A 23,988-nucleotide genomic window follows, 5' to 3' on the forward strand; every position below is an offset into this window, starting at 1 on the left:
TTAAGTCGGGACATAGCTCCAGTTTAGTTTCTTTCCTTAACCAGAAATAACACCGTGACTGCAAAGAGTCAACAAGTCAACCCAAAGGCCCGCCTGTTGTTCCTCATGTCAACCTCTATCCAGTATGAACGGAGGAAAATTTGGACGTTGATACAAAACGAGCAACGTTATATCCTATTAACATTGTTCATAATTAACCAAGAGCGAGAAACCAAGTCAACAAGTCAACCCAGCTGGAACCTGTCTTTGGAAGACAGAGAGATCATCATCTTGTTCTTTCATGGCGGAGGGAGAAACAACCTTGGAGTACACGCCGACATGGGTGGTGGCTGCGGTGTGCAGTGTCGTAGTGCTCATCTCTCTAGCCGTCTAGAGAGTCCTTTACTACACCGACAAGGCATGCATTAATTTCTCATCTCATTTCATGCATATATATTTATCTAGGAATTGTTTTTTTTGGTGGGTTGAGATGAAGAAGCTAAGTAAATTTTGGTTGCTTGCGCTTGCCTCAGCTTCTTTGAAGCATTTTATCGAGCAGCTTCTTTGAGGCATTTTATCGAGCAGCTTCTTGGGTCAATTCAATGGGTAGAAAGAAGGTTGAGTGGGGGCAATGGCCTTCACTCGGCCTTATATGGATCCTCCAGTAAGTTACTGTGTATGTTTTGGCAACTGATCAATGCTATATAGAATCATATCATATATACTTCATATCTGCAAATGCAATGATGGTTTTTTCATAAATAAAATGATTAAATGTTTGCAGTATCTCAAAAAAACAACCCAGAAACCTGTCTTTGAGGCCTTGCAGAAGATCAAACAAGGTCCTCCCTCCACTGATCCAACTGATAGTGAATATTTGAGGCCTACCCTTCTGTTGAAGATATATGCGTATTAATGAATTATTATCAACTAGATGATGATGTACATTCACCTTGCAGAATTGCTTTAGGGGCTTATAGCACTGCTGCTGACGACGTTCCAAGACCGTTTAGGAAAAATCTGCATAACAGAGAAACAGGCCAGCCAATGGTTGCCTTGTAAGAAAAAAGACATGAGTACTAGTTCTACTGCTCCTCACTACTGTTCAGATGTACTTTTTTCCCTTTTTCTTTTTATTGATTATACATATTGCCAATATCCCATTTGCAACTAAAAGTGGGTGCTTTTCGATCTAGTTATGAATTTATGATTAGTTTCATGGATGGATCAAGGTGATATTGGTACCCATTAAACCAACATTGATCTTAGCAGCAGCCACTAGTGCATTGTATGACTTGTGTGCAAAAAATGAAATCTTCTCATCATCCCTTTCTCTTGAAATTACCATAAAATGAACTGCCATAGAGGGCAGTTCAGCAGGTATCACCTGACGTTTGGAAGAAGATTAGCTAGTTGCCTGGGAAAGTTTAGGTATTGCAATAGGGAGGTTTCAAGACATTTTCACCTGAGGATATTCCTTACAAGAGAACTTGGAGATTCTTATGTCATTTTCTTTAATCAATTAGTTTTTGTTAACAATCCTTTTGAACCCTCCACATTTTTGGGCAGAGAGAGCACTTCAGAGTAACTTGGCATGATTTTTTTTCTTTTCAAATTCATTGGTTTGATAAAAGAAGGAGAAAAAGAAAAAGGAAAATGGGAGTAGATGCCTGCCTAAAGAAAGCCTTTAATTATAAATTGTTAGGGTAATTTTCCTGTGTGTGTTTGTGTGTGCTCGCTTGCTCTCAAATAATGTTGGCATTTGATTGCGTCACTAAGTAGTACATATCCAATCGAGTTATTTTACGTCTTAAATGGCTTATAGATGCCCCTTGCTTCATTCTTTCTTTGGACATATCATGCTATCAAAGGGTGATCACGCACCTAAGAAATAGGAAAACTGATATATTATCCTTTTATCCAATCTATTTTCCAGGGGAAGGTCCCATTGTTATCCGCCATTGCATGGCATCATCTTCATATCTTCATCTTTATGCTAGCTGCGGTGCATGCAACTTTCTGTGTTCTAACCATTCTTTTTGCAAAGGCAAAGGTAACTTCTCATCTTTTACTCTTCTTGTCTGTCTAATTGATTAATTCTATATGCCATCAAGTTTCTCTGTGCTTACAAATTTGTATTTTATTAATTTTTTAAAAAAATTTCTTTTCTATGCTTTCAATGGAGTAGATGAGTCAATGGAAACGTTGGGAGGATTCTATCAAAAGTGATTACCATCCAGAAGAAGGTAATGCTGTTAACAATTACATTCTTCATAGTATCATAGCTTCATATCTCAAGTGCTTCAATTCTTTTGTTTTTCTTTCACAGCCAACTCTGATTGAGTGGTGAGTGCTTTTTTCTAAAATATTTTTTTATTGCTAAAATATTATGTACGCAGTTTTGGAAAGGAAGTTCATCACCATCCATGATCTTGTTTTTATCAGGAGTCGCGTTCTGGGTTTTGGAAGGAACTCAGATTTCATAGGTTGGTTGGTGAGTCATAATATCTTTTTGCATCAAGTTACTCCATCTTCCTGGTAGATAAAGTTTAAAACTTAACTAAAGTAACTAAAACTCTTAAAGTATTTCATCAATCTTAACACAGTGAAACATTACAGATAATTTTTCTTCTATATCACTTTTATATTTCAGTGACAAGAATTCTTAAGAGTTTCTGAGATTCTGACAAATGTGGATCATAATATCAAAATCTGATAAACAAACTAATTGAAGGAAAATATACTATGCTCTGTAAGGACCTTTCCTTATCAATAATTGATATATCAAACACTAATTTCAAAAGCCTACCTATGCAATGTGTTATAAGCAATATCGCACATTTTGATCCGTTATCTCATGGCTCCTCATTTTTCAGTTTGCATTTTTCAAACAATTTTATGGGTCTGTGAGCCAAGCAGATTATTTGACAATGCGACATGGCTTTGTTCAGGTAAGTATTTTAATTTTTAGATTTCCTATCATATGTTTTCTTTAATTCTGTTTCTTCTTTTCCTGTAATTCTATTATAAATTTTTCTTCCACATAGATGGGTCTACCAAAGAATTAAGTACAGTTCATTTTCCTTCCATAAGATACCCCATCTCCTTGCCCAAAAGTGAAATAGATATTTATGGTAGAGGTCTTTATTGACAAGAATCCGAAGTTGATGGAATTGGCATTTAACAGGAACCCAGCATATAGACTTGCCATAATCTTCACTTGCATTTTTAGTCTGTTGCACGAAGGTCGTTACCGACACTTAATTATCTTTATATGCAGGTTGGCATTCCTATTTTTGGATAGCTTTCATTCCCTTAATTGTAAGTTTTCCAAATTTATGCTTCTAATGCAGTGCTGATTTTTTCTTTATTACAATGTTGATGTATGATGCGATATGTGCTCTAAAACTCAAAATGCTTTTTAATGCCTTTTTTGTGTATGAACTTTATTTGACTTCAAATGTTTGCATAATTAATCAACTACACATATCATAATTACAAAAAGATAAAACCACTGATATGATTCTCTATATAATTACTCAACTATAAATGAATGTCATTAATAAGTGTTTTACCTAAGTGATCATTGAGCCTTACTTGTCTTTTAGGTTCAACATTAACACACACACACACACACACACACACACATGCACATATCAAATGAAGAAAGTCACATCACTCCTTATAAGTGATGGGGAAGAGTAGTTAAACTAGTTTTCACATGAAGGAAAACCAGAACGATATTCAGCAAGTCATTCTTGGCACTTTCTGTTAATTTGGGTTACAGAGCATGAGACAGGGAAGACATGGGAAAGGCTATTATTGATGGGTTGACACATCTGATTGTATCTGTTTTAGCATGTGCTCATTCTTCATAGTAGTGATGTATAATTGAAGCCACTTGATGCATGAGGTCTATTTTTGCTCATTTGTCTTGTCTTCCAGTCATCCAAAATTTTGTGCGTTTTCTCCACAAATATATAGACTAAACCAAGGAACCTAAGGATAGGGAACTTAATGTTTATGGTGATTTCTTTCCTACAGCTATTACTTGCTATTGGCACTAAGTTGGAGCATGTTATTACTCAATTGGCCAATGAGGTTGCTAAGAAGCACATTGCAATCGAAGGGGACTTGGTTGTTCAACCTTCAGATGATCAGTTTTGGTTCCACAGGCCCAGACTGATTCTCTTCCTGATACGTATCATCTTGTTCCAAAATTCTTTTCGACTGGCATATTTCTTCTGGTTATGGGTGAGAATGGATTCTAAAAATTGCCCACTAATTAATTTTTAATCCATATCAAAATGGTAGTGGTAGATTTATGATATTTGGTGGCTCAATCTCTTGCAGTATCAATATTAATTTGATTCCTGCATAATGGGGAAAGTCGGTTATATTATCCCAAGACTCATTATTGGGTAAAATCATGTTCATATGTGTGTTTTTATGTGTGTCCCAACACAGTTTCATAAATCTTGTATGTACCTTTTTCCCTTTTCTTCCTGAATGCCAATATCCATTCTCAGAGCATTCATTCAGTTCGTCTGCAGTTACAGTACCTTCCTGCTGTACGCAATCGTCACACAGGTGAGGTTTGCAGGATTATATAGAACTGCTGCAATTGCATTCCTTTTCTTGTTATCCTTTTCCAGATTTTAGAATGAGATTTCTATCTTTTGGTGGCAATGGTGAAGATGGGAAGTTCATTCAAGAAGGCCATATTTGAAGAACATGTAGATCCCAAAGAGGCTTGTGTGACAGTTAATGAGTCGTCAGTGGAAGTTGGCACCACAGGAGAAATTGAGCCTGACCGCCAGTGAGGTCACCAAAATGAAAAATCTCACCGTCTCACTCAACCCCAAAGTGATTAATTAAGTAGCAAAACTTCCAACAGAAAGAGGTTCAGCCTTTTGATGTACATGCAGAAAGTGGAAGGAAACCTCGAGAAGATCACTTGTTCCACGTAGTTTTGAACATTCATCTCCTCTTTCTTGTAATATTTTTCATCCAGATGCCAACTTTATATATTCACATATAATCAGAAACTATAGAAGTACTCTATTGCTGAATACATGTCAGCAAGTCAACCCTATTCCTTGTTTCCACCTCCTATATTCCTAATTTAAGACCAATTTGGGACATAGCAAGCGCAGTGAAACCCCCACGAAATGAGCAACATTGTCCTACATGTACAAAAAAGAAAAAGAAAAAGAAAAAGAAAAAGAAATTCTTTTAGGAGTCTCCGCAATGTAAATGGATGGAGTATATAGGGACCAAGAAACCAGTTAATATGTGTTTGGAGGAGACACAACAGAAACATAAGATAGATCATCTTGTTCATTCATGGCAGAAGGAGAAACAACGTTAGAGTACACCCCGACATGGGTGGTGGCTGCGGTGTCTTGTGTCGTAGTGTTCATCTCTCTAGCTGTTGAGAGAATCCTTTACTACACTGACAAGGCATGCATATCCACATACATATATCCCAGTTCTCATCTCACCAGTCATGCATATATTTGTGTGGGTGAGAGAGAGATTAATTGATTTATAATCAGTTGTTTGCATGCAGTATCTGAAGAAAAAGACCCACGAACATGTGTTTGAGGCGTTGCATAAGATTAAACAAGGTCCTTCTTCCTCCATCCACTGACCAAATTGATCGATATTGAATATTTGAAGCTCCGTGGACATATTTATATATCACCGCCGGTATATATTTAACATTGTGCAGAGTTGATTTTGGGGATTATAGCTCTGCTGCTGTCAGTGTTTCAAGATCGTTTAGGCAAAATCTGCATAACGGAGAAACAGGCCAGTCATTGGCTGCCTTGTAAGAAACGAGGTCCTCTCTCCAAGGGCGACTGTTCAGAGGTACTTCTTTATCATTAATTTTTGTCTCTTTCATTACCTTTTAAAATAATCTTTTCATATATTTATTTATTCATTGATACATTTTTAATGTTGTCTTCTAAAAGTACATAGTTTTATTTATAAGTTCAAGGTTTTTAGTACATGGATTTTTATCTTACCATATCAAAGGGAACTTCATTACTCAATAATTATTTAACACTAGTGACTTTTGCACACTCCAAACTGAATATTCTATAACACTCACAGGTACAATGAATGATTCCAACTAATAGGGGAGTGTTGTCATTTTTATAGATACAAAGAGTAATGTTAAAACTACTGTCTTTAAGATAGAATTGAATCTTAAAGGGTAAACCTCGTAAATCGAATTACAAGAAGATAAACAATACATCAATGACATGTTTAGTTAATTGGAATGAGGGAACTAATAAGGAATTAGGGAACTTAAGAATAGGGGGAGTAACGAATTGAAATTTGATCAACTACCCCCTATAGTTGATCAATTTCCTCATTTGACGGTATTGGATTACTAATTTTAAGGTGGGATACAAATATTTTTCTATTTCTTGTGTGTTAGTAAATGGGGGTTTGTTTGTATGTGCTTCAAGTTGTTCTCAAAGAATTTTGGGATTTCATTACATCACCAGGTAGTACATATATATATTTTGGTTACATTGGGAGGACAGAAACCCCTTGGGGTTTCGAACCTGGATGTCAAACAGTGGGAAGGGGGAGGCCACCACTGTGGTACCTGTACATATTCAATCAAGTGGTATCCAGTCTTGAATGGATGGCCCTTGCTTCATTCTTGCACTTGAAATATCGTGCTTCCAACGGGTGGTCACACACCAAGAACCAGGGAATCTGATATATTTTCTCCTTTAATCTAATTTGTTTTCCAGGGGAAGGTCCCATTGCTAACCGCCACTGCTTGGCAGCATCTTCAGATGTTCATCTTTGTGCTAGCTACCGTGCATGCGACTTTCTCTATCCTAACCATTCTTTTTGCAAGGGCAAGGGTAACTTTCTCATATTTATTACCTTTTGCTGTTCTTGTTTGTCTAATTGACTAATTATATATAATGTCATGATTTTCTGTGCTTTAAAATTCTTTACTTTTCTTATTTCTTTTTTATATTTGCCTTTTCATCTTTTCATTATTGAAGTAGATTCGTGAATGGAAACATTGGGAGGACTCTGTCGCAGAAAATGTGTACTATTCAGAAGAAGGTAATATTACATTTTTCGTAAGTTCATATCATTATCAAGTGCCAAGCTTTTCTTTCATCGCCAACTTGTAATTGCTTCATCAGTGCTTTTCCTATTATGTGTGCAGTTCGGAGAAGGCAATCAACACACGCCCATCTTTTTATCCGGGGTCGTGGTGGAAACAATCCAGCTTTTCTAAGTTGGTTGGTGAGTCGTAACATCTTTGGCCATCAAACTTTAAAACTCAACTAAAAGAACCTAAAACACTCTTTAAGTACTTTATCAATCTCATCGCAGGGCAATATGGCAGATGCTTCCTTTTCTTTGTTTTGTTTACCATTTAGTCATATTTCAGTATAGAATTCTTATAGTTTCTGAGACAGTGACAATTGTGGATCATAATATCAAAACCTGATGAAACAAGTAGTTAGAGACCAAAGTATAGTATGCATTGTAAGGAACCTTTCCTGATCGATAATTGATGTATCAAACAGCTGATGAAAAATCCCTTTCTATCCAATGTCTAATAAGCAATGTTGCATATCCAATGTCTTAAAGTGATCCTCCTTTTTTCAGCTGGCATTTTTCAAGCAATTCTTTAGGTCTGTGACAAAAGCAGATTATATGATGGTAAGGCTAGGCTTCATCGATGTAAGTTTTGTTAACTTTTAGATTTTCTATCATACCTTTTATTTAATTCTGACTCTTCTTTCCTCCCTTGCTATACATAATTCCTGTTTCAAGATTTAAGGTAATTCTTCTGTAGGCCCATTTCAGCAGAAATTCAAAGTTTAATTTCTACAATTACATGATCCGTGTCCTTGAAGCAGATTTTAAGAGAGTCGTTGGAATAAGGTTAGTTATAAGTTAAGATTACATCATGCCCTTAATTTTCATTAGTTGCTTCTATTTCGTAGTTAGCTCACTGCCTCACTCTTTGAGGATAAGTCACAAGAGGTTGCATGTTTGAAACAAAAAACAGTGTCTCTGCTAAAATGGGGATAAATCCAAAACTCTGTGACGGCTGGAGCCTCATTGGCAGGGCCGCCCTTACTGCCTTACTCTTTCTCATCCATCACATAAAATTTCATTAAGCACAGGCATAGAAAGTCTATACTTTCAACTAATTTCCTATTTAATTATAAGCCGTTGCATTAATGAAATCTCAAAATGATGTCTATGGAATGTTCCCTCTGTTAATAAATCACACTACTACTTAATCATTTGCAGTTGGTATCTTTGGTTCTATGTGGTCATCTCCTTGTTTCTGAACGTCTGGGGTAAGCTTTTACATTTTGGTTTAAATTCTGGGTTCATAATGACTACACTGTTTTTGTTTGCTCTCAGTAAAATTCAATTAAGCTCTTATAAAGTTACACTGTTGTGCTATCATGTTTTGAATGCACATGAATTTATTGATAAGGAATTTGTACAACTCATTTTCCTTCCATAAGACGCCCGATCTCTGGACCTCAAACAGAGATTGATATTTTAGGGTAGAGGTCTCGAGTTCTGAATCACTTGATGCGTCAATTAAGGCATTTGAAAGTGAGATTGATGTTTTGTTGACAAGAATCAGAAGTTATTGGATTTAGAGTTTAAACATAATCCACCATAAAGATATGCCATAATCTTCATTTGCAATTTTGACCTGCTGCATGAAGATCATTCTCAAAACTTCTGATGTTTGTATGCAGGTTGGCATGCCTATTTCTGGATCTCATTTATTCCCCTCATTGTAAGTGTGTCGAAATTTATAGTTCTGATGCAGAAATGGTTTTGTCTTGATCACATTTTTGGATATTACAACATTTATGACTAGGAATTGCATGTATGAATATCATATATGTGATACGAGCGTTCTTAAAAATCTCAACATCAGTCCTTATTGAGAAAGGGAAGTTAAACCAGTTTTCCCATTGAAAAAACCAGAACAATATTGAGTATGTTGTCATTCCTTGCTATATATATGTAAGTGATGATTGTCTTAGAATTTTTTTAGTTGTTTGGTATGGCCATGTATAATAGAAGCTCCACCATGCATGAGGTTCTTTTCTCTCCATTATCACTTTATGATTATATTTATTTCTTTTAAATGAATGCCTTAGAATTTGCTTCTCTGGTGTGTAATCGTGAATCTCATTCATGGCCAGTGATCCATGAAATTGTGCATTTGTCTCCGCATATCTGCAGACTAAACCAGGGAACCTCTAGGATAGGGTACTCAATATTTATGGTGATTTCTTTCTTACAGCTTTTTCTTGCTGTTGGCACTAAGTTGGAGCATGTAATTATGCAATTGGGTCATGAGGTTGCTGAAAGATGCAATATAATTGAATGGGACTTGGTTGTTCAACCTTCAGATGATCACTTTTGGTTCCAGAGGCCCGATCTGCTTCTCTTTCTGATTCATATAATCTTGTTCCAAAATTCTTTTCAACTGGCATTTTTCTTCTGGACATTGGTACGACTATGACCTAAACATTACCTACTAGTGACTTTTTATCCAGAACAATATGGTTGCGGTACATATTTTTCATAAATGGTGGCTCAATGTGTTGCAGTTTCAATATAAATTTCATTCCTGCATGATGGGGAAAGTTGATTATATCATCCCAAGACTTGTGATCGGGTAAAACCTTGTTCATATATAAATATATATATATATATATATATATATATATATAAATAGAATTGCGTACTCACTGGATTATTTTGTTCATATATATTATTTGTGCGTAGTTTCAAAAATCTGATATGTTATTTATTTATTTTTCAATCTTGTTCTTATTCTGAATGCCTATGTAAACAGAGCATTCATTCAGTTCCTCTGCAGTTACAGCACCTTACCATTGTACGCAATTGTCACACAGGTGAGATGCAGGATTATAAAGAATTAATGCAATTGCATTCCCTGTTTGTTATGCTTCCTTTGAAAGATGTTAGACTGAGATGTTTATGGTTACTTGTAATGAAGATGGGAGCTCATGCGAAGCCGGCAATTTTTGACGAAAAAATAGGTCCAGCCCTTGCTAAGTGGGTTCGGGTGGCAGCAAAGCGAAGGGCATTGAGAGAAGCTGCTAGTGGTTCTAGCCAAGTAGATCCCAATCAGGCTTCTGTGGCAGTTCAATTCGCTGAAGTACGAAATAATGAGTCTGCAGGAGAAATTGTGCCTGAATTGCCACCGAGGGATGAATATGAAAGTTTTCATTTTGAGGTACCTTTTGAAACCTCACCCTCGCGCTCAAACCCATAGTGATTGTTAGTAGTAAAACTTCAACAAAATGAAGTTCAATGTAGAATGAAACACTGCCTATAAGCAAGTGGAAGGAAACCTCGAGAAGCTCAATTGTTCTATGTAGTCTTGAACTTTCATCTATACTTTTTTCGTGTAATTAAGTTGATTTTTTATATCGATATCTGCACTGTTTATTAAATATAATCAGAGAAGAGAGACCTTTGTACCTAATTTTTATAGAATATATATGAAGTGATCTGTATATGAATGATGCTTTTGAATAATAAACAAGTGCAGAAATCTATAGCTATCTATATTGCTTATATACGTATGGTGCCTCTGCTTTAGTATAGTTCTATTTAGGACAGAACATTGTCATGCTCTATATATCAAAATGAAAGATGCTTGTTTGCTGGATGAGAAAGTGGCTGCAGGTGGGTGTTCAAATAAAGAGGACTTCACAACGCAGTTGCGTTCCCCTTGGTGATGCTTTAACCGGAGAGGTTACGAATGTTTTTCATCTCCCTATTTCTCTGGCGCAGTTTAATACTGCTAGCTAGGGATGCAGTGCACAGAATAAGTATTTTGTCACAAAATATGGTAACTTTCTTGTTTGAGTTATGAGATTCTGGTGATTTGGGTCTTCCCTAGGTCATTATTGGCCATTCAGAAAGAAGGCTATTCTAAAGGATTCCAATAAAGGGAACAAGCGTGTGCACTTTTAACTTTACTTAATTTCTGGCATGTTGATACAACTTAATCCAATCAACTGTTGTTTTGTTATTTTGGTACTTTGCGTAATGTGTATATTCTTCGGTTTAGTATATCTATTATGAATATCTTCCGTTTTATTTTGGTACAACTATACAGCTCTTTAATATCAAAATAGTCCTAGTTAACATTTTTGTTAGATATGCATTCGATTACAAATTAGTACTCTGAACAACTTCAACATTACTTGATGTTCCGAATCCCTGGCGGGACTTTAGAGCAAGGCTTCAAAAGACTAATATCAGATTGCTTAATTCCATAATTGGAAAGTAATCAAAGAGAACATGGATTTAGATTGTCCTAATCACAAGGTTTGTGAACCTAATTGATGAAACATTAGTGTGGGAACCGAATTAATTCATAACCCTAGGTCAAATAATTCCTTCAATTTGGGGATTATTTGACCTAATTGGGAATTATTCAATTTAATTGGGGATTACCCAATTAAATAGAATGTTACCTAATTAGGTTGAGGATTGATTTGATTCCTACGAATATTCTCAATTAAAGGAGGAGTTACCTAATTAAATTAGGTATTGATTTGATTGATTACCACAATTAGGGATTTGATTTATATCCCTAATAAATCAAATCCCTAATTAGCTAATCAAATCTCGCCAAATTGGGGAGGAATAATTCCCTTCCATCTACGGAATTATTCCTCTGAAACCCTAGCTCCCAAGACCTCTATAAAAGGATGGCCACACACAAGGGTTGAGGTACGTCTAAAATTACTACCAAATCTCTGCAGAAATTATTTCTCACAAACCCTAGCCGCCTCTCTCTCTCTCTCCCTTTTACACAAGGCTCTGGCCACCCGGTTTTCACCACACATGCATATTCACGTACCCTATTTTAGCTATCGTTTCTCTATAGATCGATTGAACTGACTTAGGCATCGGAGGGCCTTTGGCCAACACCCCCCGGGTGGTCCTCTCATTTGTTCTATTTTGCAGGGAGAAAGAGAGGCGGAGAAGACGAAGGAATCTGTCAATCGAATATTCCTGTGGGAGGAAATTTGCATCCACAATTAGTAGTTTCAAAAATGATTGTGGGGAATCAAGACGTGAAAAATAAGTCTTTTATTCTTAAGATTTTCAGCATGAAGGAGAGAGAAGGAAGTTGCTCATCTAATTTCCATGAACCATAGTCCAATCCAGCACTTGACACTCAATCTATAAGTGGCACAGAGCTTCAAATGTATGCTAGTCAATATGTTCAGTCTTTTCAAGTTTTTGTAGCAACATGGAATGTAGGAGGGAAATCTCCTCGCACTAGCCTAAATATGGACGATTTTCTTCAGGTTAACAATGAATTATGTTGTGTTTTGGCTCACCATTGATGCGTGGAAGGAAGAAGGAATCCAAGGCGTTGCAAGAAGGAGCAACAGGAAGGAGAAGAAGAAGTCTCGAGGAAGTTGCAGCACTAGGCGACTGGTCACATTGATCAAGCGACCAGTCGGTTCATGGCCGAGAGCAAAGTTCGCGGAGAAAGAAGTCACTGTGCCAAAACGACCGGTTGCTAAGAGGAGCGTAACGGGGAAGTCTTAACGAATTCTTCGAGTAGGAGTTCTACTTCAGTTTGGATTCTAGATTCCGATTGTTCGTTTCATGTGTGTTCTAATATGAAGGAGTTTGATACTATGGGAGTGATTTTAGTCCCACAAGAATATTCGATCGATTGATTCCCCTTCCTTTTTCGTCGTCTCTTTCTCCCTGCAAAATAGATTGGAATAAGAGGACTACATCCAGGGGGTGTTGGCCAAAGGCCCTCCAATGCCTAAGTTAGTTCGATTGATTCGTAGAGAAACAATAACTAAAAGGGTACGGAGCTCTCGTGGAGAGAACCGGGTGGCCAGAGTCGTGTGTGGTGATCAGAGCCTTATGTGAGAGAGAAAGAGTTTTGGAGGCTTGGGTTTGTGAGAGGGAATTTCTGCAAAGTTTCAGATAGGATTTTAGACATACCTCAACCCTTGTACGTAGCCATCTATTTATAGGAGCCTCTGAGGCTAGGGTTTCAGAAGAATAATTCCACAAATGGAAAGAAATTATTCTTCCCTTATTTGGCGAGGTTGGTGTAATTAGGGATTTGATTTAAATCAAATCCTAATTAAGGCAAGAATCAAATAATTCCCCAGATACATATGAAGAAAGGAAGGGTAATAAGATTTCGTTGAGAGAAAAAACGAGTTGTGAAGTTTTGGGTGTGGGAACAGTGAAGATAAAGATGCATGATGGTGTTGTTAGGAGCCTTAGTGAGGTGAGACATGTACCGGAACTAAGAAGGAATCTTATTTCCCTTGGCACTCTAAATAGATAAGGGTATTCGTACAAGGCCAAAGAAGGGAAACTCTTAGTCACACAAGGTTCGATGGTGATTATGAGGGGGGAGATTCAACCTAACAACGTTTATCAAAGCTTTTGGGGGGGTACAATAGCAGGTGGAACAAAAAATTCTACCACGGAGGCGCTTTGTACCAACGGGCAAGGGATCTTACTGTCAAGGAGCTGGTGCAACGGAATTAAGCTACGAGTTCACTCAAGACTAGTTGGGCATGAAAGGTTAATTAGGGTTGTGTGATTAAAAGTTCATCATCAAGGGTGCTTGATTTCAAAGATGTAGAAGTGGCAGAGTCGGAGGACAAGGTCCACAAGGGTAAAGTTAAGACAAGGGATGATGGGGAGAATGTTGTTAGGTCGGTGGCAACCGAAAAGTTACTTCTTACCAAGATGGTCATGGAAGGGACTCCAAGGCAGATGGAGCTTGACACAAAGGTTGAAGAAGATAAGTATCAACAACAAACTCAAAAAGAGGTTCTACTTGAGGTGGAGCCTTCATCACAAGCAAGGTTCATGGCTTAGGAATTCACCAACCCGTCCCCAAGTTTTGGATTTATGGACAAAAAAGATTCAATTACGTTTCGAAGTGCTTGGGGAGCATGAAGCAGGAAGGTTTGATGGGTGCTTTGATGAACAATTGTTCATAGGTGATTGATGGTTCGCCAAGGTGGAGATTGTTGTGTTTTGGCTCACCATTGATGCGTGGAAGGAAGAAGGAATCCAAGGCGTTGCAAGAAGGAGCAACAGGAAGGAAAAGAAGAAATCGAGAGGAAGCTATATCACTAGGTGACCGGTTGCATTGATTAAGCGACCAGTCGGTTCGTGGCCAAGAGCAACGTTCGCGAAGAAAGAAGTCACTGTGCCAAAATGACCGGTTGCGCCGTGTTTTTCCAGTTGACGCATTTTGGGCTTTCAGTGGGTTTTAGGCAAGTTTTTGTCTAGTTTGACTAGGTTTTAAGTCTTCTACTCCTAATACAAGTGTACTAAAGTACTATGGTCTATAAATAGGCAATTTAGTGCTAGGGTTTCAGAAGAATAAGAAGAGAGGAGAATTCAAGAGTGAATTTTCAAGGGAGAAACACAAGACATAATTCAAGGGTGAATTCTTGAGTGTTTACAAGGGCATCAAAGGATTTGAGCAAATGTGAGAGAAAAGAGAGCTAGGGTTCTTGTGAGAGCTAAAGGGATTCTTGATTGTAACCAAAGTTGTTCTTAAATATTAGTGAATTTCTCAGGTAGATCACCAAGAGGACATAGGCACGAGGCCAAACCTCTACAAATCTTTGTGTTCTTGTGTGTGTTTATTTTCTCTCTTTGATGTATGTGTTTTATTCTCAAGGGGTTTGTGTGTGTGCCATCACAAAGTCCATCAACTCCAAGGTCTTGGAGTGTTTCCGCACAACAAAGCAAATATATATGTCTTGGGTTTTCAAAAAATTGTCTATTTAAATGCTAAAAATGTGCTAGTTCCACAAGATAAAGAACTTGCAACAAAATGGCTTGCTTTAATCAATCAGTCCTAGAATAAAATCACCAAACAAGTCTTCAAAAATTAGAGGCAATGGTTCACTATTTTCCTTGAAGCTTTCCCCTAAAAAGTTCACTAAGACTTTAAGAACAAAGAGCAAAATGAGGTTGAAGAGTTGCACCTTAAGTTTTGAACCAGATGAAAATGGATCAAATGTTTTTGATTGTACCATTTGGGTGAGTAAGTAGTATATACAATTTGTTAGCCACTTAAGAATCTCTTGCATAAGTTGTGGGATTATGGGATGCCTTGGAAACAAGGGTTGTATTTCTTTAAGTTTTTATTCCATAAGACAAACTTTTGCTTTGTATGCAGTCACTTGGCCATCTTGTTAGAAAGAGAGGGACGAGCTCAGGAGAAATTTGGATGTGTTAGAGATATATAAGAGCACTCAATTTCCTAAGATTTTCAAAACAACTCATCGCATGATGTGGAATAAAATTCTAGGACATGCTATGGTCATATGGTTAGGGGACTTAAATTACAATATTGTTTTGAGGTATTCCGAAACCCGAAAGCTTTTGGAAACAATGACTGGGATGAACTTCTTAACAAACACCAACACAAGATTAAAAGATAAGCATAATGAGTATTCAATGGACGAAAATAGGGAATAATCTACTTTGCACCTATGTACAAATATTTTAACAAAAAGACATGTACTTTGGAGAGATAAAAACATCCAAAAAGAACAAAGGAAACCCATCTTGGTGTGATAAAATACTATGGCATGGAAATGAGATTAACAACTTTCTTATACACGCGGCGAGTCCTGATTTTCTCACGAACAAGTTTATGCAACATTTGTTGTGAATGTTATCAATGAGAATGAATTGAAGAATGAACTACCTAGCCCTAATATAAATATTAAATTTGAAGAGTTTTTAGAGCATTTCAAAAGGAGAAACTGAATCTTATGTGGCACTTTTAATAGGTTCTAAAGTGCTAACTATCACCCTCGAGTTAAAGAAATACCCAGTTTTACTAATTAGATGAGATGAAGTACATTCCATGATGCATAACTCTTTGTATTACAAATGTGTAAATGGTTTTCCAACAAGTGGTACATTAGGTCCCCTGTTCGAAATGTCAGATAAACGTATCCGTTAGAAAAATAGTCTATCTATTGACTCCGACATGTATTGGAGCGTACAAATGCCTATGCTTGACTTTTACTTCACATAATAAGATTGCAATATTTTTCCCATATCTTCATAAGTTAACAAAAGAAAAAAAAAGGTTTGTATATATTCTTGTCTTGTGAGACAGTTGCAATTCTTTCGCTCATATTGTATCTAGCCTCGTATATGCTACGGGGTACGCGATTAAATTGGTGTATTCGTGCTTGCAAAACACACCATGTTTTTTTGTAGCAACATGGAATGTAGGAGGGAAATCTCCTCGTACTTGCTTAAATATGGACGATTTTCTTTAGGGTAACAATGAATAAGACGTATATGTCTTAGGTTTTTAGGAAATTATCTATTTAAATGCTGGAAATGTGCTAGTTCCACAGGATAATGAACTTGCAACAAAACGGCTGGCTTTAATCAATCAGTTCTTGAACAAATCACCACACGTCTTCAAGGAGCAAAGCCGATGGTTCACTATTTTCCTCAAAGTTTTCCCCTAAAAAGTTCAATAAGACTTTAATAATAAAGAGCAAAATGAGGTTGAAGAGTTGCAGCTGCAATTTTGAACCAGATGAAAATGGATCAAATGTTTTGATATATCGAAAATTTTAATGGCGTCTACTATGAACCATTTTAAGTACAACCTTATAGCTAGTAAGCAAATGGTGCAAATTTTTGTTACCATTTGGGCGAGGAAGTAGTATATACAATTTGTTAGCCACTTAAGAATCTCTTGCATAAGTCGTGGGATTATGGGATGCCATGGAAACAAGGATTGTATTTCTTTAAGTTTTTATTCCATAAGACAAACTTTTGCTTTGTATACAGTCACTTGGCATTTGGGTAGAGAGAGGGGGACAGGCTTGGGATAAATTTGGATGTGTTAGAGACATTTAAGAGCACTCAATTTCCTAAGATTTTCAAAACAACTCATCGCATGATGTGGAATAAAATTATAGGGCATGATATGGTCATATGGTTAGGGGACTTAAATTACAACATTGCTTTGAGCTATTCTGAAACCCGAAAGCTTTTAGAAACAATGACTGGACACTACTAGAAATTTGGGCAATAGGGACCCTTTTTTAGAGACTGATAGACAAAGAGTCCCTAAAAACAGCTATTTGGCACGAAATTTTATTAAACCGTTCCTATAAACATCAAGGGACACAAAACCATTCCTATTGCAATATTAGAGACACAAAACAGTCCCTATTGTTATTAGCATCTGTATTGTATTTTAAATTAATGGACATCAATACTGCCGTATATGGGAAAATGAATGTTCCCATTAGGCACGGATATAAAAAACAGTGACAAAATTATATATATACTAAAACTGAATCCCGAGCACTGTTTCTAGACTGTTCATTGGCAATAGTGAAATGACGTTTGTCTCCCTCTCTTTTTACTGTTTTGCACACTCATTTTTCCCATCAGCACAGTGAAATTACGGTTTTGTCCTTCTCTCCTTCGATGCCTACATATGGAATGTTCGACATTTTTGCAGAACCATTTGCCCAAGCCTTCAGTTTTCATTTCCATCGTTCACCCCCTTCGTTGCCTTCTTCTTTCCATCCGCTTCCATTGTTCACCTGTTTCCTTGCCTTCTTCTCTTTTGATTCGAAAATCGATCTCTATCTAAAAGATGTGCGCAAGGGTAACGCCGCTGTCGGCGTACGTGGCACCGACATCATCGTTCTCGGGGTCAAAAAGAAGTCCACTACCAAGCTCCAGGACTCCAGGTCCATCTCTCTCTCTCAAACAATGTTCCAGGTCCATCTCTCTCTCTCAAACAATGTTTTTCTGTGCTTTGATCTAACAGATCGAAAATGAGGTTGGGTTTAGGGTTAGGGTGCAAGAAAAAAACAGAGTAATTAATTTTGATGATTCAGAAAAAACAGAGTAATTAATTTTGTATCTTATATTTTGATTTGTATTTGTGAATATTTGATTACGCAGGCATACTTACTAACCATTTGTTTGTTTGTCCTTGAATTGCGAATCGTCAAGTGATTTGAAGGGCCTGTTTGGAATTGAAAGGAAAATTAAGCAAATTGAGTCATTATTATGCTTGGATTCAACATGTGTTTTTCTCTCATTTCCCCACATTTTTTTTTCCCTTTTTCAATCTTTTTGATTCTTATTATTGGATGGGTGGGTGAGTAATGTTGGGTTCAGATTGTACATAATGTGTTTATTGATTTTGTAACGGTGGATTTGATTTGGAAAGGAAAGAGAGCATCTTTGTCAACAGCAGACAGTCTATGTGTTCTTTTCTTACTATGATGACTTCTAATGATGTTGATGACTGATGGAGAGGGAAAAACAGAGGAGAATAGTATGTGTATAGAGTTGGTTTTTTCATTGAAATTATGATTTGGATATGTGGTAGGATTGATTTTTGATTGAATTGAATAACTGCGTATGTGTTCTATTAAAAATTTCATTATGGTTATGAACCAGACATCTTCAAACTTTAGTAATTTTTTTTAAAGAAAATTTATGAATTTAATTCTTATATACTATCATGGCTAATAGAGTACTTTTTCGCATTGAAATTATGATTTCGATGTGTGGTAAGATTGATTTTTGATTGAATTGATGAACTGAGTATGTGTACTATCATGGCTAAATGTTAAACGATTTACTCTGTTTCATACATTGGGATTGCCCGTTTTATCATATAGTTGTGAAATGTTAAATGTAAGTTATAGCCTCCTTCCCCAATCTTTTATAACCCATTGAGAAATCATTTGTTGCAGTTTCAATCTCCTCAATTGTGTATTTCCTGTACCTGAGGTCATATGCGTTTGATTCTAGCGCCGTCTTCCTGTGTTCATCTTCTCTAAGGGCTTTCAATTCTACATTTCTCCTTTTTTGTGTTTCCAATTCAGCAATCCTTTGAGCTGCTTCTGCTGCCTCCATGGCGGCCCTGCACTTTGCTTTCTCCTTCCCTACAAGTGACAATGCAGCTTCCTCAACTATTTGTACCTCTTCTAATCTCAGTTCTTCTTCCAATTTTCGTCGGTTGACTTCCTTTGCCTGTGATGATATGTCAATAAAATTTGAATTTTTTTAAAAATATGTACATATTATATATCAACAAATAATTGTTATCACTACTCAAAATTCAGTTTACCTAAAATTTGGGAGTCTTGCACTCTAGGTAGGAAATGCGGGTATCTATATGGTCTTGCACACTGTTAGAATCCTGAAATTTAAGTATTTGCTTCAAGTTGGTTGGTTGGTTGTATTTTGAGGCTATGTAATTATGTGGTTGTTGTACTTCATTCTAATTACTATTTATTTCTTTTTTCCAGTATGAATCACAGTTAGGCAGTCATCAAATTGCTTCAGGTATGACTCATGAAAATTAAAAACTATTGTTATATTTGCACTTGCACAATTTGTTTGCCTTGTTTGTCACTTTCTGGAGTGGCTTGATTGATGATTTCACTGGTTAGCAGGTAAAAAGAGGGCTCACTCTGTAGGGAATGCAGAGAAGGGAAAGGATAGGAGAATGCAATATCATTACGGAGTAAGAAGGATCATTCATTTGCAAGTAATTTCCTCTGTAATCAAAGTTGGAATTATAAATTTCTCGTAGTTTCTCGTTATTGTAAGTGTCCCAGAAATGTAGCACAAGTAATCGCTAATGTATGAAATTTGTGTTTCAATTCTTTTATTTGTATAAATCACTTGCTCAGGAGTGAAAAACGGCGTCTATGCACGAGACAAACGGCGTCAATTTTTATTTTTTTTCTACTAGAGAAGTTAGTAGGCACTGATCTTCAGTGCCTAGGGAATGCATTAGGCACGGATGTATTTCATTAATAGAATACTTTAACGTGTATTGGGCATTACAAAAATATGGGACCCATTGCAACAATTAGGCACGGAGATTTATAATCAGTGATATAATATCAATAGAGGACCCCTTTAAAAGATACTGATATACATCAGTCCCTAATACTACAATAGGCACTGTTTTCAGTCCCTAACGAAGGTAAAAGAGACTGATAACCCTCAGTCTCTTTTGAGCCTTTTTTTAGGAGTGGGAATGAACTTATTAACAAACACCAACACAAGATGAAAAGATAAGCATAATGAGTATTCAATATATGGAAATAGGAAAAAATCTACTTTGCATCTATGTACAAATATTTTAATAACAAAAACATGTACTTTGGAGAGATGAAAACTTCCAAAAGGAGTAGAGGAAACCCATCTTGGTGTGATAGAATACTATGGCATGAAAATGAGATTAATAACTTTCTTACACACGCGGAGAGTCCCAATTGTCTGACCACGAACAAGTTTATGCAACATTTATTGTGGATGTTGTCTGTTTGTACCATATCTGACCCTCCACTCGTACAACGACACGTGGATCTTATAAATTCGCCCAAGCACCCAAGGCCTCGGACAATCGGCATCGGCCACCGATGGCATTGTCCCAAAGCTGCGAACAGCCACTACGAGCCCAACTCGTCTACAATCGGCATCCCCTACCGATTGTAGAGAATCAACCTCGAAGTACCCGCCCAAAATATCTAAAGACTCGTGTCGACCTCAGAAGGCCCTCCCACGAGTCCCACATCGAAAATGAGCACTAAAAGCATACTAAATGTCCTCTATAAATAGGCCCCTCCACTACAATACAGGGGTAAGACTTTTCAGCTTGACTTTTATACTTCTATATGGTCAACAGCAAGAGCTCTTAAAACAACAAACTTATTTCGGCATCGGAGGGTCTTAGGCTGGTTCCACACCGATTCCATAGACCTTACGAGTCTCGAATTCTTTCTATTCAGGATCGGCATCCAAGGACAGGAAGAATCGGCATCCAACATCCAATCGATCTCTCGATCGTCCATCCCACTTGTAAGTTGCACTCATCTCCATCTGTTCAGTTTTTAATGCCAACATTGTCAATGAGAATGAATTGAAAAATGAGCTACGTACCTAGCCCTAATGTAAATATTAAATTTGAATAGTTTTTATAGCATTTCAAAAGGAGAAACTGAATCCTATGTGGCACTTTTAATAGGTTCTAAAGTGCTAACTATCGCCGCCAGGTTGAAAAAATACCCAATTTTGCTAATTAGATGAGATGAAGTACATTTCATGATGCATAACTCTTTGTATTACAAAGGTGTAAATGGTTCTCCAACAAGTGGTACATTAGGTCCTATGTTTGAAATGACGAATAAACGTATCCGATAGTCAAATAGTCTATTTGTTGACTCCAACATATATTGAAGCGTACAAATGCCTATGCTTGACTTTTACTTTACACAATAAGATTGCAATCTTTTTTCCATATCTTTACAAGTTAACAAAAGAACAAAATGGTTTATACATATTCTTGTATTGTGAGACAATTGCAATTCTTTCTCTTATTTTGTATCCAACCGCATATATGCTACGGCGTACGCGACTAAATTGGAGTATTCGTGCTTGCAGAACACACCTTTTTTTTTTAGTAGCAACATGGAATGTAGGAGGGAAATCTCCTCGTACTTACCTAAATATGGACGATTTTCTTCAGGTTAACAATGAATAAGACATATATGTCTTGGGTTTTCAAGAAATTGTTTGTGCCTGATAAATCACGGCCATAAGCTGGCCGAAGGAGCCCCTTCTCTCGGCCCTGGCACTTGTTCGTAAAAACTGAAACGCAGTGTTTCGCCAGGGTACTTCGCCTTCCTAAAGATAAAAGAAGAAATGTTAAGGCATGATCATCTCGGCCTCAAGCGCAGGCCGAGGCCGAGGCCGAACAAAATCACAGTCAAGGCATTAAAGGCAAATCATCACGTGACAGCAGGGTCCCAAGCTTCATTTAATGAAGTAGTGCCTGTTTAATGCAGCAAACCCATTGGCCACAAAGAAGCATTTAATGCATGAGGGAAGGTGGGAAGTGACTGAAGTCAGGATTTGGTGATGAGGATCAGAGTGATTAGATGTGGACATTCTCACAAAAATTCTGACAGCCTGAGATATTGGCTCAACAGCTATCCAGGCCATAAATGCGTCTCAACGGCCAGAAGCTCAGAACCCACGATCAAGAGCGGCGGCCGAGATTCACCGGGATTTCTGGGGTCACACCACCATACTTCACGATCCCAAATGTCGATTGGACACCCACTTGCGCTAATCAGACTCCACTATGCGTAAATTCAGCCTCGATTACTCATCCAGGGACTCTTCCTATAAATACAAGACTCGAGCTACATTCAAAGGGTTCAACACCAAAACAAAGCCTCCCACGGAGCAACTTATTTTTTCCTGTAATGCACTTTCAATATCTTTACTTGCTTTCCTAGGAGTAGTGTTAGATTGTAAGGAAAATCCATTCATCAATATATCATACGACCCTTGATTTTCAAGGCGCCGGAGCACCATCCTTGTTGTTCGTTCATTCACCCCATATATCACACGACCGCCGCTCCCTGAGCAGCGCGCCGGAGCACCGCCCAAAACCCACCACCAACACCATCACTCAACGGCCTTGTAGTTCAGGCCGTGAACCTAACAGCCGAGACCAGTTCCTCTCTCGGCTACAATCGTTTGATTAGGAAGACGAGTTCAAACAGGCGCACCACTTATTCATCCAACACTCATCAACACATCGACGCACGGTAGACCGTGCTGGCACGCCCGCGCACAACCGCACCGCACCCAAAAGCAGGAAACCGCGTGTTAACGCACATCCCCTCGGCCCAGAACTCCAGGCCGTGATATTTGCGCGGCAGACAGAAATTATCTATTTAAATGCGGGAAATATGCTAGTTCCACAAGATAATGAACTTGCAACAAAATGACTTGCTTTAATCAATTAGTCTTTGAACAAATCTCCAGACAGTTTTTCAAGAAGCAAAGCCGATGGTTCACTATTTTCCTTAAAGCTTTTCTCTAAAAATTTCACTAAAACTTTAAGAACAAAGAGTGAAATGAGGTTGAAGAGTTGCAACTGCAGTTTTGAACCAGATGAAAGTGGATCAAATGTTTTTTATACATCGAAAATTTTAATGGTGTTCACTAGCAACCATTTTAAGTAAAACCTTATAGCTAGTAAGGAAATGGTGCGAATTTTTGTTACCATTTGAGCGAGGAAGTAATATATACAATTTGTTAGCCACTTAAAAATCTCTTGCGTAAGTGGTGGGATCATGAAATGCCTTGAAAACAAGGGTTGTATTTCATTAAGTTTTTATTCCATAAGAAAAACTTTTGCTTTGTATGCAGTCACTTGGCATCTGGTTGGAAAGAGGGGGACGAGCATGAGAGAAATTTGGATGTGTTAGAGATATTTAAGAGCACTCAATTTCCTAAGATTTTCAAAACAACTCATCACATGATGTTGAATAAAATTATAGGACATGATATGATCATATGGTTAGGGGACTTAAATTACAATATTGCTTTGAGCTATTCCGAAACCCGAAAGCTTTTGGAAACAATGATTGGGATGCACTTCTTAACAAATACCAACCCAAGATTAAAAGATAAGTATAATGAGTATTCAATGGATGAAGATAGGGAAAAATCTACTTTGCACATATGTACAAATATTTTTATAAGAAAGACATGTACTTTGGAGAGATAAAAACATCCAAAAAGAACAGAGGAAACCCAACTTGGTGTGATAAAATACTATGACATGGAAATGAGATTAACAACTTTCTTACACACGCGGAGAGTCTTAATTGTCTGACCACGAGCAAGTTTATGCAACATTTGTTATGGATAATGTCAATGAGAATGAATTGAAGAATGAACTACCTAGCTCTAATATAAATATTAAATTTGATGAGTTTTTAGAGCATTTCAAAAGGAGAAACTGAATCCTATGTCGCACTTTTAATTGGTTCTAAAGTTCTAACTATTGCCGCGGGGTTAAAGAAATGCCCA

The 23,988-nt window shown here is 37.3% G+C and overlaps 1 protein-coding gene and 3 pseudogenes across 10 annotated transcripts; all 4 read left to right on the forward strand.

Moving 5' to 3' along the window:
- The first annotated feature begins 53 nt into the window (after positions 1–53).
- Positions 54–10,602, forward strand: LOC110773774 (MLO-like protein 1). Of its 10 annotated transcripts, none has more exons than XM_088254919.1 (22): positions 54–397; positions 764–821; positions 939–1,090; positions 1,916–2,032; positions 2,168–2,225; positions 2,379–2,465; positions 2,856–2,930; positions 3,260–3,300; positions 4,024–4,233; positions 5,552–5,609; positions 5,714–5,853; positions 6,756–6,872; positions 7,023–7,083; positions 7,190–7,269; positions 7,639–7,713; positions 7,829–7,917; positions 8,293–8,342; positions 8,760–8,800; positions 9,317–9,526; positions 9,627–9,694; positions 9,875–9,935; positions 10,040–10,601. In XM_088254919.1, the coding sequence occupies exons 3-22, from the start codon at positions 1,052–1,054 to the stop codon at positions 10,316–10,318; spliced, it is 1,956 nt and encodes a 651-aa protein (XP_088111045.1). In that variant the 5' UTR covers positions 54–397; positions 764–821; positions 939–1,051; the 3' UTR covers positions 10,319–10,601. The 10 variants fall into 10 exon arrangements, with proteins under 10 accessions (XP_088111045.1, XP_088111047.1, XP_088111048.1 ...); XM_088254922.1 differs by lacking the exon at positions 54–397 and adding an exon at positions 514–643 and having other exon boundaries at positions 7,639–7,692; positions 10,040–10,602; XM_088254920.1 differs by lacking the exon at positions 54–397 and adding an exon at positions 514–655.
- Positions 10,603–12,116: 1,514 nt separating this feature from the next.
- LOC110773768 (type I inositol polyphosphate 5-phosphatase 10 pseudogene) lies at positions 12,117–15,714 on the forward strand (annotated as a pseudogene).
- A 968-nt stretch (positions 15,715–16,682) lies between these two features.
- On the forward strand, positions 16,683–20,438 carry LOC110773769 (type I inositol polyphosphate 5-phosphatase 10 pseudogene; annotated as a pseudogene).
- A 2,589-nt stretch (positions 20,439–23,027) lies between these two features.
- LOC110744357 (type I inositol polyphosphate 5-phosphatase 10 pseudogene) lies at positions 23,028–23,921 on the forward strand (annotated as a pseudogene).
- The last annotated feature ends 67 nt before the right edge of the window (positions 23,922–23,988 follow it).

The sequence above is a fragment of the Prunus avium genome, chromosome 6, assembly GCF_965620075.1.
Source record: "Prunus avium chromosome 6, drPruAviu1.hap1.1, whole genome shotgun sequence".
Classification (NCBI taxonomy): domain Eukaryota; kingdom Viridiplantae; phylum Streptophyta; class Magnoliopsida; order Rosales; family Rosaceae; genus Prunus; species Prunus avium.

Excerpts from the sequence above, each read along its gene's own strand:
- LOC110773774 (XM_088254919.1), top strand. The coding sequence starts at position 1,052 with ATGAGTACTAGTTCTACTGCTCCTCACTACTGTTCAGAT. Across the intron at positions 9,695-9,874 it reads ATCCCAAGACTTGTGATCGG|AGCATTCATTCAGTTCCTCT; the intron begins GTAAAACCTTGT and ends CTATGTAAACAG. Across the intron at positions 9,936-10,039 it reads TGTACGCAATTGTCACACAG|ATGGGAGCTCATGCGAAGCC; the intron begins GTGAGATGCAGG and ends CTTGTAATGAAG.